Below are 20077 nucleotides of genomic sequence, written 5' to 3' on the forward strand. Positions count from 1 at the left end.
TTCCTCTGATGTGTCTGTAAAGCGTACCTTTTGTTCCGAAGATTTGTCCTGAATTTTGACCTTCTGTCCTGAATTTTCGTCTTGAATTTTGACTCTTTGTCCTGAATTTTACACTTACCGTCCTGAATTTGCAACCATGCCAGTTGGTCACCCCACATTAACTGGTGAGCTCACTTCGGGGTGCTGCGTTCACACATGGGAGTCATTTTAGGGTTCAGGGTGGGCTAGGGATTGGGGTGCCATGGGGATCATTTTAAGGTTCATGGTAGGTACGGGTTTTGAGTTACCAGGGGGTAATTTTAGGGTTCAGTGTGGGGATGGGCTTTGGGGTGCCAGGGGGATAGTTTTAGGGTTCAGAGTGGGTATGGGTTTTGGGGTACCAGGGGGGTAATTTTAGGGTTCAGGGTGGGTATGGGTTTTGGGGTGCAAGGGGGGACATTTTAGGGTTCAGGGCGGGTATGGGTTTTGGGGTGCCAGGTGGACATTTTAGGGGTCAGGGCGGGTATGGGTTATGGGGTGCCAGGGGGCTAATTTTAGGGATCGGGGAATGTATGAGTTTTAAGGGGCGGGGGGGTAATTTTAGGGTTCATGTGTGCTCTAATTGTTGTCCAGTTTCAAAGGCAGAATTCACCACTTTTTTTTCTCAGCTTGGCCTGAGCATTACCCGATCCTGATTGTCTGCCATTTTAGCCCCGCCCTTATTGATTAACATTAGCCACGCCCCTTCATTTGCCAGGTTAGCGCCCCCTGGAAAAATGTCTGCGGACGCCCATGGGTGGTGTCTGAAGTTCTGCCGTGTCTTAAGAATGGGTTAAATGGTGCCCTAGCAGTCTTTTCTGATATTGGAAAAGACTATGGTGTCTGAAGCTCTGCAGTCTCTAGAGAATTAGTTAAATGATGCCCTAGCCGTCTCTACTTAGTGTGTGAAATGCAGTTCCTTCGGTGATTGGAGCATGCCATTTCTTAAGAAGGGGTTAAATGTTGACCTAGCAGTCTCTTCTGATATTGGAAAAGACCATGGTGTCTGAAGCTCTACAGTCTCTAGAGAATTAGTTAAATGATGCCCTATCAGTCTCTGCTGATTGTGAAAAAACGAGAGTTCCTCTGAGGTTTTCAGTTCTGCGCTCTCTTGTGAATGAGTTGTGAAGCGATCTCTCGCTCTTGTGAAACGAGCACTTCCTTTCGCTCTTGCAGATCGGCACTCTCCTGTAAGGAGGTCGTATTGGGGACCTTTGCTTCTGTTATTTGTGAGACTATACCGCTCCCCTGCTCTCTGCAGCTTCGAAGTTGCTCCTGTTCAGCTTTAGTCCGGTTAGTGGCAGTTGCCGTCTCTTTTGGTGTTCGCAACACCCCGGGCTCTTGTGCCCAGTTGCATCCCTGAGGTCTCTCTGCAGTGTCTCTGGGTCGACTGCGCTCCAGCAGTCTCTGCTCCTGTGGGAAGTGTCAGTCCCTCTCGTCCTTGCAGCACTCCTGCAGCCAGCTGCCTCTTTCTCGTGGAAAGGGCAGTTCCTGGGGTGACTTTCTCCGCAATTCACAGGAAGAGTTGAAATGAAAATGCATTAATAAACAGTTGTCTCAGGCACCAGCGAGTTTCTACTTGTCAGCAAGAGTAATAAATCATGTACACATTGAAGCTGAAGTCATGAAGTTATACTCAGACAAAGTAGAAAAGAATCAGAGGGATGACTCTAAACATATGCACCTGGTGGCACACAGACCGGAGGCCACCCGTGTGAGCCACACACTCACACAACCAATCATAAGCTAGACAGCAGTAAAGTCACACCTGCAGACAGACATGAAAGAAACAGAGTACATACATCTACAGAGAAGCATGCAGTCAAGGATTCGTACACACAGGCAAAGAAGAAAGCACACACTAAAACACAATTAAGCTAAAAACAGGGGCAGCCAAACAATACACATAATTAAGCACAAATTAATTATCGCATTGATTACCCTATGTGACTAGGTATTTATTCTTATTACTTAAAGTGTTTCGCGGTTAACTATTCACTATCCTGTCTCATGCATATTTTATGGTCTCCTTTTCATAAAGAGGTTAGACATGAAATAACTTTTCAGCCCTTTTTAGGGTGTAGGCCTTCTTGCTCACACTGAATTGGGTGCCAAGCTCGAGCTAAGATGGTGCATTATGACATTCATGTACCTCAACCCTCTGTGCACCAGAGATGTAGAAGGGATGGCTAAAGGGCTACTTCCCAAAAATTACGATAAAACCCATGATCTCACTGACTGTCAAATTCCACCATGGAATGAATGAGTATCTATATTTTCTACAACCTGTTAACAGAGGCAAGTGTGAGCAGAAACCCTGTTCTTAAGCTGTGCAGCAGCATGGAGACTATGCAAAATGACCTTTAAGCCCTGAGGACGCATTAATGTAGCTTGAAGCTCTAAAAATATATACTGAAGTACATTTAGTTCAAAATAAATGGTGAAGCATTCACTTCGAAATTCTATAGCAACCCTGGGAAAATCCTTGAGTTAAAAAATGGCTGACTATGTTATAGCCTGGGTCGGATACAAAAAGGATAGGTCCTGGTGAAAGTCTGCAAGTCAAAAAAGTTTCCAAGACCGACCATACAGAAAGGGACTTTGTCACTTTTTTAAAGAAAACTATTAATGTTGCTGTCAAGTCCCAATGTGTCTTATTTATTGCTTTCTCCTGCTTGCTGTTGCAGGCAGGACACACTGACTCCTAACACTTTCTGTTTATTATAGCTCGGGTGCCTAGTGCATTTGAAATGCAATAGGTCTCGCATTTGCGAGAGTTGGAGCTATTTGCATTGTAAACAGACCATGCCTTTTATTTATCTGTTTTAAAAACAACACATAAATAAAAGGCATTGTCATTTACAATGCCAATAGCTCAAACTCTCGTAAATGCGAGACCTATACATGGACGTGTTCAAGCAATAGGCGTACTTGTTAATCCACTGTTGTTTTAAAATCATCCTTTGTAGAAATCACTGGTGCCATAGTACAAACTGTTCTGGTAATTTGAAAGCAGGTTATTTGCTTCAACTAATGTAAATATTTGTCTTGAGGTAGATCTTTCAGTCTTTCTTTTTGCCTAAACAGTCGGTTATTAGCCAGCAGTAAGAAGGATCTCTTGTTTCAAGGCGTACTTGTTTTAGGAAGGTTTTCTTGTAAGGCTTAGAGTTCCTTTGGGAAGATACTTGTATTCAACGAGTTAACAGTTCTGACTGGATTGGCTGCTGAGCTATCCTCGAGTACATGGGTCTGCTGAAGAGTCTGCTGGCTTACAAGCATTTGCAGCATTGATGAAATCTTCTGCGGTCAGAAAGTTGAAGGTGAAAAACTATAGTTTTTGTATTTTGTTATCTGATGAACTGAGATTTGCTTCTCGAATTGTGTTTCAGTAATGGGAAGCTAAGCAGGAAGACTGAAACTGGTGGGTGAGAAGTAATGCAGATGTCCCTTGCAAACAGCAAGGTCCAGTGGTGAGGTGGCCTTTTGGTGTGCAGCCAAGAAATAAAGATGCCCTAAAGGCAGTGGTTCTTAACCTGTGTTGTGGTACCCCGGCGGATCTGTGACATCGACTGAGGGGGTTTGCAACTGCTTAGAAAATAAAGCAAGCATTTGCAATGCAATAGGTCTCACATTTACGCGAGTTTAAGCTATTGGCATTGTAAATGAAAATGCTTTTTATTTATGTTTTCAAAACCAAAACATAAATAAAAGACTTTGTAATTTACAATGCCAGTAGCTCAAACTCACGTAAATGCGAGACCTATTGCATTGCAAATGGTAGGCATCACGGTCCAAGGGAGGGAATGAGGGCTGGGGGAAGGAAGAAGGCCCGAACAACTGAAGAGGGGGCGGGTGGGGGTAAAGAAGGCAGGGACAACGGAAGGGAGGGTATGGGGTGTTAAAGAAGGCGCGAAAATGGGAGGGAGGGCAGGGGGTAAAGAAGGCACGGACAACGGGAGGGAGGGCAGGGGGTAAAGAAGGCACGGACAACGGGAGGGAGGGGGGTAAAGACGGCACATAGGGGGGGTAAAAAAGACACCGACAACGAGAGGGAGGGCGGGGTTGTAAAGAAGGCACCAAAGCACATCGTGCCTGCAGTAAGAGAAACTCGATAAAGAAAATAGTGCTTAAAGACTAAGGGCCATATGTAGGTAAATTACATTTACCGATTCTTAAATACCGAATTTTACCGATTCGGTATTTATGAATCGGTAAATGTAATGTAGGTAAAAAAATACCGATTCGGTAAGTGTCGGTATTTTAGAATCGGTATTTACCGATTCGGTAATGGTAACTTGTATCCCATTGATTCCTATGGGCCAGGAGGCCCATAGGAATCAATGGGAAGCCAGTTACCATTACCGAATCGGTAAATACCGATTCGGTAATGGGGTTGCACAATCAAGGGTGGCAGGGTGTCACAGTGACACCCTGTTGCACCCCTGATTCCTGCATGTGTGCACATGTGGCACACATACATGCCCTAAGGGCATGTGTGTCTGCCACATTGCACACATCTAAGGGCCAAATAATGCATTAACTTAGACATTCGTCATTTACCACCAACTTTCAGTTGGTGGTAAATAACGAATCCACACTACACCCACACACTCCCGCTACATCCCATTTCAGGATTCGGTATTTACCGAATCGGTAAAATTACCGATTCGGTAATTTTACCGATTCGGTAAATTACCGAATCCTGAAATGTCCCCCCTACATACAGAAAGCCTGAATACCGGTCGGTAATGTGATTTTTACCGAAAATCGGCCGTTACCGACCGGTATTGGGCTACCTACATATGGCCCTAAATAACAGGTACCATGTAACAATCGAAGTAACAGGGCCAGTCGCCATGGTAGGTCACAAATGAAAACGAGGCGGTACTAAGGAGGGACTAACAAGCCTATTTACAAATGAGAAGCCAGCATTTAGGACGGACAATGACACAAGCCAATGGCAAATCTGGGCGGCGAGTGGGCTGGGCTTCTGTTCCCTACTCCAGTACAACAAATCTCGCAGAGCAGCGCATGCGCACTGACTCTAGGCTCGACCTAAAAATGTTAGCCGAGTAATAAAGTGTATATAACGAAGCAAAATGTATAATTGTAAAATTTGAAAATGTGCTATAAATGAAATGTTTGTATCCTCAGATTAATTTGTGGGAGCAGTACATGTGCATCAAACAGAACATAGTATGGACGATCAGTGGTCTCAATTGAATTTAGCTAAGCTCCAACCTTCCCATTAAAATGCAGATTTTTTTGTTTATGAAATAAATAAAATATTTCATATTTTGTTTGATGATGCTTGTTCATGTAATTTTGTTTATTATTTTTCGGATCAAATCATCAAAATTGCTTAGGCTTGGATCCCCGGATTATAATAATGACTCTGTGGGGGGTCGCCGGATTACGATTCAGTGGGGGTCCACAGAAGTCAAAAGCTTCAGAAACACTGTCCTAATGTACTGTCACGTCCGGTATTACGGCTGATTGACCCTTTTTCTTTTGAAATGTTCTAGCGGGGCTTTTGTTTGTGAATTAGAGGCCTCTCATTAGGCCTGCGGGGCTCTAAACAACTCCCCCTATTCAAATCTCCTGCCACATGTTAAGAGCTCTTGGACCTTGTCAGACCTCCAGGCCAGCTCTGCATGACATAAGGCCAGTCTCACTGAAGCATGGCAGACATCAGGTAGTCGGGCTTAATAGCTTTACTGGCCCCAGTCAGGTTTCCTCTCTACCTCCTCCTGGGTCCTTTTGCAGGAGAAAAGAAATGAAATATCCACGCTGCTCACCATTACAGGGTGAGGAGCTGCTATTTCTGCATGTGTGCGTAGTGTAGACCCAAGCAATCATCACAAATAATGTATATTTCGATCAATGATTATAAATTGGGGTGCAAATATGCACTTGTTTAGTATCTACAAAACATTAGATTTACAGGAGTCAACTAAACAACTATGGAGTGAAAAGACCATAAATGAAGGCAAATTAATTTAGGAAAAAAATTATATTGCCTGAACATGGTGTTGGAATGGGAATTTCCTCTGGGTGTTGGAATGGGAATTTCCTCTGCAAGGTGTACAGTTGTGTTGTCTTGTCCTGAGTGTCCAACTGCGCGTATCTGGTATCCCAGGTTTTGAATTTGACCCTAGCTGTAGGCTGATCTAGCAAGTGCACAGAGGTCTACACTCCTCCCTCGACATTAGTAATGCCCTGTACTTGTTTTGTGCCTTGGAGGGGTGCACCAAGCATGCCCTCATTTTGCTGACCATATACTACTGTCCCTGCCACAGGTTTAGAATGTAGAGCAGTGATGGCAGCATACAGAGTTTTGTGCATCCATAGTAATGACTAGACCATTTAAAGACAAGTCTAACCGACAGCGTAAGCTGTCTGGATGTGAAAGACCTAGTGTGAACTTAGAGAGGATTTACAACCCGGCCATTGATTGGTTTTATTGTTACTCTCATTTGCTTACTTGACGGCTCACCTTCTCTTCTCTTTGGATCGTCCCTTCCTTGGAGCATAACCTCTCTACTGTCCTTTTGATTAGCTGACTTGTATCCTTCTGCTGCTCACATTTAGAGAACTACTTTTTTATTTTTTTATTCGACACTCCATGAAAGAGCATGTGTTATTTACTACTGTCTGACGTGTGCTGCTTGCCCTCTCAAATATCCCCTGCTCTGCGTTGCTTCCTACAGCAATTGTGATATTTTTGCTGGGGTATGGCTGCAAGCAGATTTTGAGGGTTGTTTCTGTTTTATTTCCTGAATTACTCATATTGCATGAAAGCGCACGCCTAAATGTAGGTCTACTCAAAGTAAAATGGAGTGGTGACTCTCCATAGAAATGTCACATTTAATATTACATAAAAAGAACACCGCTCTATGTGCCAACCTGATAAAATGTTGTGGGTCGATTACAGACCCTTATCTCGCTCTATACCAGCTAGGTCCCTTAGTTAATTTTGACAGCCCTCAACTTGTCAAGCCCTCTTTTAGAGTATCAAAAGAATTTGCTCAGAGAAGTTGTCTTCTTTAGACCCTTTTAAATGTGGAACATAATCTATCCTCAAGTGAATGCCTGGGACACTTGCCTGAAGAGTGCCTGGGACACTTTCCTGAAGAGTGTTTCATACATTTTGTATAAGTAAGTTTAAGCTGCTGAGCATGCACTTAAAGCACCATCTTTTGCGATGGCACACAGTCCTAAGATATGATCAGAGTTAGACAAATCCACCATAGCTGCTTTTGAGGGATGGTCTAGGATGTTTGAAGGTCTTTTTTTCACTCTGTGTTGAGCTTGTAACAACATTTACTCGTCTGTGAGTGTGATTGCAAATTGAATGTTTTTTATATCCACCCTCAAACTCATCAGAAGTTTAATCATCCTAAGCATGGACTTATTCTGAGAGATTATCCTACTTCTTGGGCACCTTGTTAAACTCTGCCCCACGACAGCTCTCACATACAGGTGTTCTGCTGTCTGTGGCTCCCGTCATTGTTGTTCTTGTAAAAGATGCATCTGCATGTGTCGAGCGGCCAGATTTGTATTTCGGGTAGGTGTGCATAGGCCTTTTTGTTCTTGTCGGATTTAAAGTGGTTCTGGGAGCGTTGTTCTCACCTTTCCTCTGTGTGAGTGTTGACAGTACATTGGAAGCTTTTTTAGGTCTCGGCTCGAAGGCTGCGCTTGCGCAGTCTCGATCCGAGATTTAATGACTTGGAGAAGAGGGGCTTGAACCCGCCCCTCTTCTCCCCTGATCTCCATTGGCTGGCCTCTTGAATGCTGGCCAGCCATTGGAGAAGAGGTCCGTCATTCCGATCAGGCCCCGTCCTTTTCGGATCGGGGGGCGTGTTTTTTTCAGAAAGTCTAATTATCTCCTCCAGCCAATGGCAAGAGGAGATAAAAGCAAAACACGCCCCCGAATCCGAAAACGCCACTGCGTTTCTCCGAGGCATTTCTGCTCTGCCTCGGAGAAAGGCAGTGGTGTGCTTGCCTTTTGCTCTGCCTTGTTAACATAGCTCATTGATTCGGAGATCCGTACCTTCTGGCCGCTGTCCTCCGCCCTCTGTTACCCGCTGGGATGCACCGGCACCTCATCCCGGCTACATCTTCTCGCATCCCCGGCCTCCAGGTCCTCGGATGGTGCATGCCTCGCGCCGGCGTTATTTATAGAAGCGCGCGCCTAGACCGGCGTCTCTGCAGCAGGGCTAAAGTATCGCCGCTAAAATACCCAACCGAATAAAAACCAGGCGCTACAGGCTGTGCTTCCCCCGGTGCAGCCCCGCAGTGCTGTGCCCGAGCTCCGGTGTCTTCCAGTTACTGTCACAGACTGATCAGCCCTCCGAGACCGACCGGCGCTATTTTTAGCTCCTTTCCCATAGAGCAGAAGTAGATATCCCATTAAAATCCACAGCCATAACACTGCAGCACTATTCATAGTGCAAGGCCCCTCTTCCTTCGCCCCCCACCTCCCTCCTTCCTCCTCCGCCGTCCCTTTCTGGCTGCAGTTATGAGTTATACAGAGCCCCGGGCGGGCCCCTGGATCCCTTGCCTTATTAAATGAGATATCTGACGCTCACCCCACTTTGCTTCGAGGGCCTGGATGGGCGGGTCCACACGTACATATATACGTTCGTAGGCCAACCAGCCCGCACAACGACCAGTCAGTCATTCGAGATGTGCCATTTCATTCCCATACGCACATTCCCGCACAGGTGTGAAGCCATAGGCCTTGGAAATGGAAAACAATGCGTCCTTTTCACCATAAATCAAAAATCAGGGTGTCCTGGAACGTTCAGGTGAAGACAGAGGTTGGCGGAGTGGAGCCAACAAGCTAACAGGGAGAGTCGAGCCAAAGCCGAGCCAAACGTCTGACTTGGCTCCGAGAGCCGGCACACGAGCCCAGACCTGAAACGTTCACATGTAAACCGTGCTACACAAATCATGAAAACATGAAAAAGCCTGATTAAAATTCGAAAACGTGTATTTCGTTATCACGACGCGGTTAGCATGAGTACGAGACATCATATCACTGCATTGAGAGGCAGTTACAAAAGAGACAGCCTTTAAACCCCAAGTTAAAAACATTCATGTCCCGGGCGCCAATGCCAATAGTGATTTAAGTGGGAAGTTAGTTGTCATCTGGACCCTATATGTGGGCTACTAGACTCTTTTTATACGTCGAGCAACATCGTAAGATATTAAATAAAAGACGAGAAATATTTACCCAGGATCACCCAGTTGCGTCAAACGGGGAAGCTGGGATTAATCTCAGTCGTTCTGATTTCGCATTGTGAAACTCAGCCTCTAAATTCCTATCTCTTGGCACGTGAGGTTACAGGGCGGGTGGCAGGCAGAAGCCACATGCAAGCTCGGCTCCCAATGGGCTCGAAGCGGCAAGAGAACTCGAGCTGAGCCTGGCTTCAGTTGCTCATTCACCTCTTAAAAAAAACAAGCATTTACAATGCAATGGTCTCGGCATTGGTAATGTTAGAGCTATTGGCATTGCTCATGACATTATTTTTATGTTTTTGTTTTTAAAACATTTAAAGAAACGGCATTGTTATTTACAATGTCAATAGCTTAATCACTCTTAAATGCGAGACCTGTTGCATTTGCACCCACACACAGAGCCACACACACACACACTGATTAAGCTATTGACATTGTAAATAACAATGCCGTTTCTTTAAATGTTTTAAAAACAAAAACATAAAAATAATCTCATGAGCAATGCCAATAGCTCTAACTTTAACAATGCCGAGACCGTTGCATTGTAAATGCTTGTTAATAGTTTACCTAAGGGTTTCAGGGCAGCTGAAACCACATGCTGCACAGGTCTTGGCCCTGTCAAATCAACATCTTCCAACGACCGTTCCTCTAAGGAATCTTATGTAAGGTCTTATGTGTTCATGAATTGATGGTGTCATATTTCACAGATATAACTCTTTTGAAGACTCTTAGGTGTTGCACCCCTTGATACAGAGGCTCCCCTCCCATTATCCAATATGCTTGGTCTATGTATGAGATCACAGGGAAAAAGACTCTGGGTGAAGAGTTGCATTTTTATTCAATAGCGGTGGGGATTGTTAGCTGGCACCCTCAAATCACCCTCCTTATGTGCTTGGTACTGATTGTGAGTGGATAATGGATGCACTATCCTGATACCTATTTTTTTTATTGAAGCCAGATTCAAGCTGCCAGTTACACAGAAGCTGTGTGCCTACACATAAGCTCTAAATGTGTAGACAGCAGCTCAGCTGAGTTGGGAGAATGGGACTGGTCAGAACAGTGGCTGTATCGGAGACGAGGACCTCTCTGTATTGGGCTGTAGTTGTGTGAAATGGTGGACCCTTGATACTAAATTGACTGTGAACATCTTATTACTGAAGGTTAATAACTGTTTTTGTGTTATGGGATGTATTTAATCTTACAAAGCATTGCTTTCTGGAATATCTATTTGCATCTATGCTATGTATCAAATGCTTTTACAGCAAGACATCTGTGGTCTTATATACATGATGTATATACTTTCTAAGATTATGAAATGTTCAGCAAGATTAAAAGATTATTAAAAAATATACCATATAACTTTATTACGGGGGACTTAGCCGATAATCATAGGTGATGATCTATTTCCATTCCATGATTGAGGAGTGGGGGCTCAGGTATACTGAAGCTTCTTTTCACTGCTTTGAATTGGATACAGGTGCTTCTGTTTTACAGTTTTTCATAGCTGGTCGGGTTGTCAAGTTTATTTTTCATTATCATTAAGGACTGTTCTTCTCATAATACAAAAACCAACCAAGAAACACCTAGGATGCCAAAAAACAGAGGTACTTTGTAGGATTTGTTGCAAAGTACTCTGTTACCTTATTTGTGGAGGGGAACGCATACATTGAAACAAATAATCATTTCATATTACGTTGTCACTGATCATATTTCTGAATCGATTCCTCGTATCAGCACATGCATTAGTGAAGGACTTTAGGGAGACAATAAACTGATCTATGTATCAGACCATGGGATGTGGTTTTCAAGTTGTTAGGAGAGGTCCAACATTAGAAGTAGAACTGATACTTTTGTATTGTTTTTCAGTAAATACGGAGTTCTGTACTTGAATTTTGCATTGCTTATATTGCAAATTTACTGGAAAGGTTTCAGAGCATGTGCAGTGCAAATGTGCTTTTCTAAAACAAACAAAAAAGTCTATTTAGGAAAGGTCAATTGAACCACAGATAATTGTTTGTCAAAGTACTGCATATGTCAATTGATGTGGCCATAGAAGATGGATAAAGAGTTGGAAGCTGCCACTATTGCAATTTAGTTGATGTTTTTGAGGAGAAAAACTGAAAATAGTTTTTCATCTTGGATCAGGCTGAATGAGCTAAGCAAGAAGATGGGGAGGTGGAAAAGCTTAATAAGTAAGTGTAGGTTGAAGATTTCTTCATGAAATTACAACTCGGATGAAAGGTATGTTCGAATTTGGTGGGGAGCTGAGATATTTTGCATATCAAAAACTGCTACACAAGGGATACCTGAGGCAATTAAATACCCCCTGAATAATAAAGCAAGAAACCTGGGCGGGATGCCTCAGTTATGTAAAGGTATTCACCAATGAGCAGGCACACATATTACAACTTCTACTTTATGTAAGAACCCTAAAAATGTGGAATATCATCAACATATTTCCTAGGGGAATTCTGACACTTTAAATATTTTCACACATTTTAGCAATGACTAGGTTATGTCACACTAGTGCTTGGATGCCAGAACCATCTGGGTGGGCCCTATTCACGTAAAACAGACAGAGTGTTTTATTGGATGGAATTGAACAGCCTTTGGGCCCCAATGAATAGCTAAGGTGTGGCCTTCACTTTATGCAATTCTTTAGGTCTCGCCTAGCGTTGCACCACATGCGTTGGTCGCTCGGCAAGACCTATAGTTTGAGAGGATATTTTAGAAGGCGGCTCTAAGCCCCACCCCTCATTTCCATTTGCTTGCGTCACTGTTTATGCTAAACAGTGGCCTGCCATTGGAAATGGTTTTTTTTTGTCGCTGCCCTTTCTCCTTTTCAGATGGCCCATTCGGACAGGCTCGTCTGCTTCATGGCTGTCGTGAAGCACTTTCTTATCTTTAGGGTGGGCCATCTGTTACTTGTCTTGCCATCTGTTTTCACTCAGCCACGTGTTTATTTTTGCATTGCGTTTTCACTAAAAGTGAAAGTGAAAGCACGATGCAAAAATATTAAGAAGCCCGGGAAAATGGATGGAGCAGCAAGATATCCTGAAAACTCAGTTGATCTTAAAACAAGTACAAAAGAACGATTCGTTTTTCTTTCAAAGGCAATAATTGTTAAATATCATTTTGGGTTGTGTAGCCTTAACTGCAATTGTGAATTAAATTAGACCTTACTAATTATTGCAGAATTCCAACGGGGCGCTCTAAGTACAAGCAAGCCGGGCTTGTGCAAGTCATTTGATATCAATCACTCATCGTTTGTGTGTTTGGCACTTTGCAGTTCTGTCTGCGTCCCACTGGGACATATCATTTTAATTAACAAAAAATCTTACTGTGTAAAGAGTAGAGTTTCGGTGCATCTACACGAAGAGCCCATTGTGTGGAGCTAAGTAGGTGTATATTGTATTTATGATTCAGTTTACGGGGAAATGGTAAAAATGAGCAGCCCTGTATAATTAACGTGGAATTAAGCTGATGTGATCTTGGGTTGAGGAAGGAAGCCCGGCGTGTTTCTTGAGGCTTCTGGGCGCTGGGTATGTGGTCGGATGCACGTTTTATGTTACCAGTCGATGAGATTTGTGTGCTAAAATACAAATTATAATCGGTGAAGTTTGCGGACCCAGAGTGACGCACTCAGTGTCCCAGCTCGTGGACAATATTAACAATCTCGTCAGGTCTCCTCTCCCGCGCTCTTCGCTTCCCGCCCTGCGTGTGTGAGCCCTTCCGTCTTCACGCAACCCTGGAAGGGCCGATTAGAAGGGTTTGGTTCGTAGCCGGGGTGGCACGGTTAGTGCCAGGTACCTACGAAGGGCACACAGAGAGAGGGCTTTTACGCTGCCCGTTCTCCTAAACCGTGAGCTCGAACACGCCCGGCCCTGAACACCGCAGAGTAACTGTCCAAAACTGACCAGCGCTCGTAGGTGCACTGCTGGACCTCCAGGACAGACGAGGTATCGGTACACCTCTAGTCCAGGGCCGGACTGGGCATCGGTACCCCGTCGTACCGTCTAAACCTACAACAGAACTGGTCATCGCCAGTCCCAGAGGTGCACCACCGGTCCCTCTAGGACCAAGGGTGAACTGAGACTTGCCCCTGAGGTAAATCATTGGCTCACCGGCAGAACAGAATTTCGCCAGCCCAAGAAGTACATCACGGATACCTTCCAGATCCACGGCAGAACCGGGCTTCACCAGCCCCTGAGCTACACCCCCTGTCCATGCAGGCTCACAGCAGAATTGTGAACGCCCCCGGCACACACCGCCGCCAGCTCTTCCAGACCTACGGTGGGGGCGCACGGCCGGCATGCATGGCAAGAAAGGGCAGGGGGGGCGCCTTTACTTCTCGCTGCACTTGCACATCTTAAAGTCAGTTTAAAGCATTCAGACTGAAGTACTGCAACAATTTATCACGAAAATCCTGTTCCTTCTTTTTCCACTTTTTTCTTTCCTAAGTAGGTATATAAAGCAAATGTCTTTATTTTTTTTCTCTCTTTCTTCCTTCCCTCCATTGCCTGCCCGTCTTTCTGTTCATTCTCCTACTTTTCGCAGGCTAATCTGTTGCTCATCCGACTTTTGAACTAAAGCGCGTTAGCAGGAATCCCATTTACTGCAGCCAAAATAAATAAACGTGGGTGAGATTTCTGGTCGCTAACTTTGGGGCCCTTCAGAATGATGTAAGCCTTTAAACAGGGATCTGGCAATGCAATTGGTGTTGCTTTTGGTATTGTAAATAACAATGGCTTTTAATTTTTTTAAAGGCATTGACATTTACAATGCCAATAGCTCCACAATTCGCAGTTGCAAGACCTATTGCATTGTAAATGCTTGTTATATCTTTGTAATCAGCTGCAAGGGCTGTTCTTGTTGTCAGTTTCAGCACTCCTTCCATCATCTTGTTGTGTATGCTATGCTCGCCCTAAGTGGCCAAGGGTATACCCAGACGTGGGTCCCTTGCTTACTGTGCCACTGGATTCAAGGTAGCTTGGCTGATGAGGGGTAAAGCCCCAAACCGATCCCAGGATGCTTGTTTCCGGTCCAGGGAGGGCCTGGCAGTTCAGGCTGGACTGTTCCCATGAGGAACAGGGTCAAAACTGATTTGCATATGGCTGGGTCCAAACACAGTGAGCAAAAGAATGATGGATTCGACCCAGATTTGTGACTGGGGGTGAGTGGTTGAAAACTTTCAGCACTCTGTCCATCATCTTATTGTGTTTGCTATGCTCTTATTGTCATTCAGAGGTGCAGACCACCTGGTCGTAGAGGGGTTTACCAAACAGGGCATTTGTAGTCACATGTAGGGTGGAGTTTAGGGTGATCCTAAGGTTAGGTTGGGTGGGAGAGGTGTAAAATGAAGGGAGGGTTCTTTAGACGAGGGGGTACCATGAGGTTACATCATGACGAGATGTTAAAAAAACAGGAGGTAGGGTCTTTAGCGCTTTCCTAAAGTGGAAGGGGTGTTACTAAGTAAAACTGCACCTTCAGGCATAGCAGAAAGGTTGCTGTCTCTCTTTCTCCTGCTTGCACTTTTATACCTTTTGGTATTCACCATTTAGAGTGGTGTTCTGGACTTATTTGATTTGTAGATGAGGCAAGATATCTTGAATGTGATGTGTGTGAATAGTTCCAGCCTGTGATGTTCTTTGTCAATTGGAGTGTGTGTCATATTTTCAGCGACTTTTGATGATACAACTTGTAGTGCATAAGACACGCTTATTAGATATGATTCTCTGAAGTGCTGGTGAGTAGAACTTTCTCACCGTCAAAGTGGAGCAGGGTGAATGCTTGAACAGCTGTTCTAAAGACTGCTTCTGGCAAGAAGGGCTTCACTATTCGGAAAAGGAATTTTGGGGCCAGACTGCTTTTGATTTCATTATAAATGAGTCCTGAAACTGAGGGTGATGTTGATGAGTATGCCCAAAGACTTGACATGGTACATGAGTTTGGACTGGACCCGTTCAGCTTCTCTTTTACCTGTCCCTGCACTTGTATTTACACCAGATAGTGCAAATTCTGTTCTGTTGTGGTTCATCCTGAGAACGTAGATACTAGAGATGAGAGCATGATGATTCTTAATGCATATCTGCCTACCTTGTTTTATTTTGCTCATAAAGAATTGTCAAATATACCAGCTCATTAGAACCTACTGGAATACCATTCTGAAAGGTATGAGTTGATTAAAATAAAACAATAACATGTTTGCCTTGCCATTTGAACGCTCATTGGAGCACATTTTAAAAGGATGATCCTGTTTCCCCCTAATAAAAAAAACATCTTTAAAATATTAAACAGTTGAAATATAGCTCAAAATACTGATTTTGAGGCCGAAGTCTCAGTAGCCCATTCAACAAAGAACTTAGGCTGTGTGACTGCTGTCCTAGAGGACAAGGATCGTTTAAAGAGAATTCTGGTACACATCCTCAACGATAATGATTTTCAGTGCCACAGGAGATGTTTTTAAATTGATTGAGGGATAGCAATGTAGGGAAGGAGATTCTGTGTAAAATAATTGTATTTATCAGTAAATTGAATTGTGTCTCTCAGTGAATGATGTAGCAATCTTTGTTTTAGACACAGGTTGCATTCCATGAAGGTTCTACCTGTTTCTCTGAAGAGGAGTGGCAGCTTTTACAGGAATGGAGAAAGAAATTTTACAAGAACATGATGAAGGAAATAGACCATGCTATGATGTCGCTAGGTAAAAATATCCTCAGCAGTACATTGTGTTCTGTGGCTTGTTGTCCTGGATATTATGTGTCCCATGAGGTATTTATATTTTCTGTCTTTATTTTACTTAAAATGAATAATAGGCTGTACTACACTCTTTCCTTCTCTAGAACTAATTACGTGGACATGTATGGTACAGCAATAAAGATATGAGCTGCTGAAGGCTTGTGAGTAGCAACAACGGGAAAAACTGTTGTTTGTTGTGGCTACCCATAGTTCAGTGGACAGGCAAGTGTAGTGATAGGTGAGGAGTCTGAGAGATAGAGAGAGAGTGACTCCCCCAAACCACCTCCTATAGTAACTTGTCAGATACTACCAACCCGACGTACTGCATAGTGGGGTTTGTCTTGATTTGAATAATCTAACTGCTAGTTACCCTCAGCAGGGACTGAACACAATTTCCTTTCCTACAAGGCCTGCATCCAGTAGAAAATAAGCAAGAAACAAAGTAAACTTAAATCCATTCACAAACAACAAGTCCGAAATGATTTTGTCTGGTACACTGCTCTTGCTCAAAGGAGAACTCAAACGTTCAAGCAGCAGTAAATATCTCTCTGACAGGGTCCATATTTTCACTTGTTCTTTATGTATTGTGCTCTTACTGTGCGAGTTGCTATTTTCATGCTATCAGTTTGCGTGCACTTTCTTCTCTCAGTAAGCCAACACAAATTGTGGTCTACATTTCTTCCTTGCTATTGATACATTCCGAATTATATGTGTAGACTTATCCCAGCTGGTCTGCAACCCCCCACATCATTGTGTTTGTTTATCTTTACTGCAATAAGAAGTGTTTTCTCTTAATTGTACACAGTGTTCATTTTATCTTTAAATGCCTGTTTTGTCATATTTTCTTTAGGCATTACTGTATGTATTGCTTCCTATAGCTAAGACAGTAGAGGTGTTTCACATTCTTCTTTCAGTCTACTTCTGAGCTTGTGAGTTTGTGTCATTCTTTGGGGTCAATTTCTTCCGAGTGCATATTTTTCTCTCTGGTCAATCGTTGTTCAGTGTATATCCTTAAATGAAACATTTTTTACTAGGTCATATTTCTGAGTTGATAACCTCTGGGTCCATGCCTTGTTGGTGTCAGTTATGATCACTTCTAAATGCATTTCATCCTGTGGGCTAATAGAAGGCATGCCCATTGCATCTGGGTGCTTGTCCTTCAGTGAGGCAATCGATTCTTGAACAGATCCTCTACTAGGTCGATTGTTTCTGAGTACATGCTCCCCTGTGAATCAATCCTGTATGCTTCTAGATGGATGCTCGCCTGGGATCAAGTGCAGCAGGGTGTGCTTCTGTGGGTTGATTACTTCTCGGTCCATGTTCTTCTCTGGGATGATCACTTCTAAGTGTATGTCTGTCTCTGAGGCAATCACTTATGGATGCATGACCATCTCTGATGCCTAGCCATCTGGAGGCATGTCCTTTAGCGAGTCAGTTGCCTCTGAGTAAATGCCATATCCTTGTTTTTCTGCATCTCTTTGGTGTCTCGGAGTTGATTGCTCTCACTTCTTGGTGTTGGTCTTTGACTAGGCCTTATGTATCTGTGGGTATGTCCTTATGTAGGTTCAGTATGTTTCCCTGTGGCGATAGCTTCTGAGTATATGTCCTTTTGAATATATCACTTCTGAGTGCATTTTAGTCTTTTGCCATTCAGTCCACCAGTATATCCACTGGTTTCACTCGCCCTTTTTCTGCTCAGTGTATCTTTTACTGCCTCCAGATGCATTTTCACTGCTACATCTGTCATCTACTCCTCCCTACCGCCCCTTTGGCTCTCCATTTAATTTTGGTACGTCACCAAAAGTGGTACAATGATTATACATCCAACTCATTTCAAGTGATATACCACTAGATACATTAACAGACATTGCATAAGAACCTGCACCATAATTACTAATGTTTACCTTCTTTTCTCTTCAGGTCCACTTATCGCCAAGATGGTTTGTTCATCAAGGGCTAAACTGACACAAGAGTTTTGCATAACGGACAACCAAGACTCAGACGACAGATCTGGTATTTAATCTTTTCTCTCCATACAAAAGAGAAGGGCATTAGTGGTGACCTGACAGTAATGCTGTGGATGATCTTTCAAAATTCATTACACACGTACCTTCCTGTGTCCAGACATATTTTGGTTTGCTTGTGTGCATGCACACACATTAAGGTGCATGTGTTTTCACCCTCAAAAACACACTTATATATAAACACACAGTCACTAAGGCACATATACTGTCACCTGGAAACAATAGTGTTTTTACACAAACAGGTAAGCAGACACAGAAATGCATTGGTGCCCATACACACATGTACACTTAACCGCCAGCCGCGGCCCGTGAGGGTTACAGCGGTGGTTCCTGGTGGGGGGGAATTTCGACGTACTTTGAAGAAGGAAAATTAAGTTATTAATTTTCCCTCGATTTCTTCCTTTGAAATCAAGGGCTCACCGTCCCACCCCTCTTACCTGTACGGGCCGCGGCTGTTAACTACACAAAATAAACACAGAAAAACTGGCACAGCAAGCTCATGCAAGCAAGCTCCGAGACATACAGGAACACACCGAGATACATACCATGGCATGTGCATTTAGCACAATCCTAAAGATGCACACAAAATCAGATACTCCACTGATACACTTGTGCTGTCAGACTGAAGCAGAATCAGGCTGACTGCTGAATGAGGAGCAGCAGTGTAAGATACCGGCTCTCTGTCCAGTAAAGACTAAAATGAAGTACACTATGTAGAGAGTGTGAGAAATCCCTAAAGGAAGATAGAGGCAACAAGTAGATAATACTAACTCTCTTTCTGTGGTGGTGTGGGTGAGCAGTTAGGCTTATCAGAGGACAGTTTTAAGTATTTGTTGTACTCACAGAGGCAATAAATGAGAAACACACTCAAGAATAAATCCGAGACCAATGTTGTACGAAAATAACAAATTATATATACATGTATATATATTTGTACATTTTCAGTATTCAAATAAATCCTTTGTAGATTCTTGGATTATCTAAATAAATGTCATGCATTTCAAAGTATTCCGTACTTTCAGTATCTATGCACTCGGCTGTCGATTCCGTCAGATATTCACCATCCCTGTCGGCGGAGAAGCAGCGGAAGCGTATAGCTTTGAATGGAGGTCAGTCGTCCCCCAACATAGTTACCCTCGTAGTCTCCAGCAGCTGGTCACTGGAAGTCAATGGAATCGAAACACCGCCAACCCAGCGGTCACAGTTTCTGGAGGATGGTGTTGATTCGGATAGCGGAGGACCCCCGACGCAGTTACCCTTGTGGTCACTTGAAGGAGGACTCCGCGAGGAGTTTTGGATGACCACGGTGCCTGAGAAGGTCAGATGTCTTCTTCATCAGAGGGATGAAGGCCTTTGGTGGCTCAGGACTCGGGTACAGCAGGCAGACGGGTCGCCCTGGATCAGGAGTACCGGAGGTCATGGGGGCTGGTTTTGGCAGGCAGCGGTCAGGCTATGGGTGAGATGCAGGGCAACCGTCACAGAAGAGGAGGTTGTGCCAACGTTTCTTTTCTACGCGGTCGATGCCAATGGCAAGAGGGCACGGGCTCTCAGAAACAGGGCTGTTTCCAGTGTCAGTCGTTATGCTGAGAGAAGATCCATCGAGTTGATGGAGGCATGCAGGGGTCGGCTCCACCGGACTGGTTAACCAACAAGCCTTGGTTACTGCAACAGTTATTCTTCAGTGGTGAGTGGCGTTGACACAGTGGGTGCCAGTCCCCAACCATGGTGGTTTCTTTGCCGGCCGATGCCGGGGACTAGAGCCTCTAACCCAAAGGGAAGTTCTTAGCAATTTGCGAAAGACTTGTGGGCTCTAGGGTTTCTCGGAGGACTTGCAGGTTTCAGGAGAAACAGCAGGTTGCAATGGTCGAATCATTAGCAGCGGCAGTGCGTTCGTGGCAGTTTCTTATGTGTCGGGACTCAGTTCTTGAACTGCGGTGGTCTTCTTCCATCAGCTTCTTGTGTCCGTTGAATCTGAAGTCAGGTTCCAGGGAAGTCTCCTTAATGCTGAATTTAGGAGTGTTAGAGGGGAGGTCAGGCAGTAGCCAATGGGATGC

General features: G+C 44.0%; 1 protein-coding gene across 2 annotated transcripts in view; it reads left to right on the forward strand.

Annotated features, from left to right (window-relative positions):
• Positions 1-20077, forward strand: part of LOC146785485 (uncharacterized) — a 148800-nt gene that overhangs the window by 11338 nt on the left and 117385 nt on the right. For both annotated transcript variants that reach the window (XM_085634565.1, XM_085634566.1), the window contains exons 2-3: positions 15838-15964; positions 17920-18012. In XM_085634565.1, the coding sequence (XP_085490691.1) occupies positions 15838-15964; positions 17920-18012 (220 nt within the window). The remainder of the gene's footprint in view (positions 1-15837; positions 15965-17919; positions 18013-20077) is intronic.

Source organism: Triturus cristatus, chromosome 11 (genome assembly GCF_964204655.1).
Source record: "Triturus cristatus chromosome 11, aTriCri1.1, whole genome shotgun sequence".
Classification (NCBI taxonomy): Eukaryota; Metazoa; Chordata; class Amphibia; order Caudata; family Salamandridae; genus Triturus; species Triturus cristatus.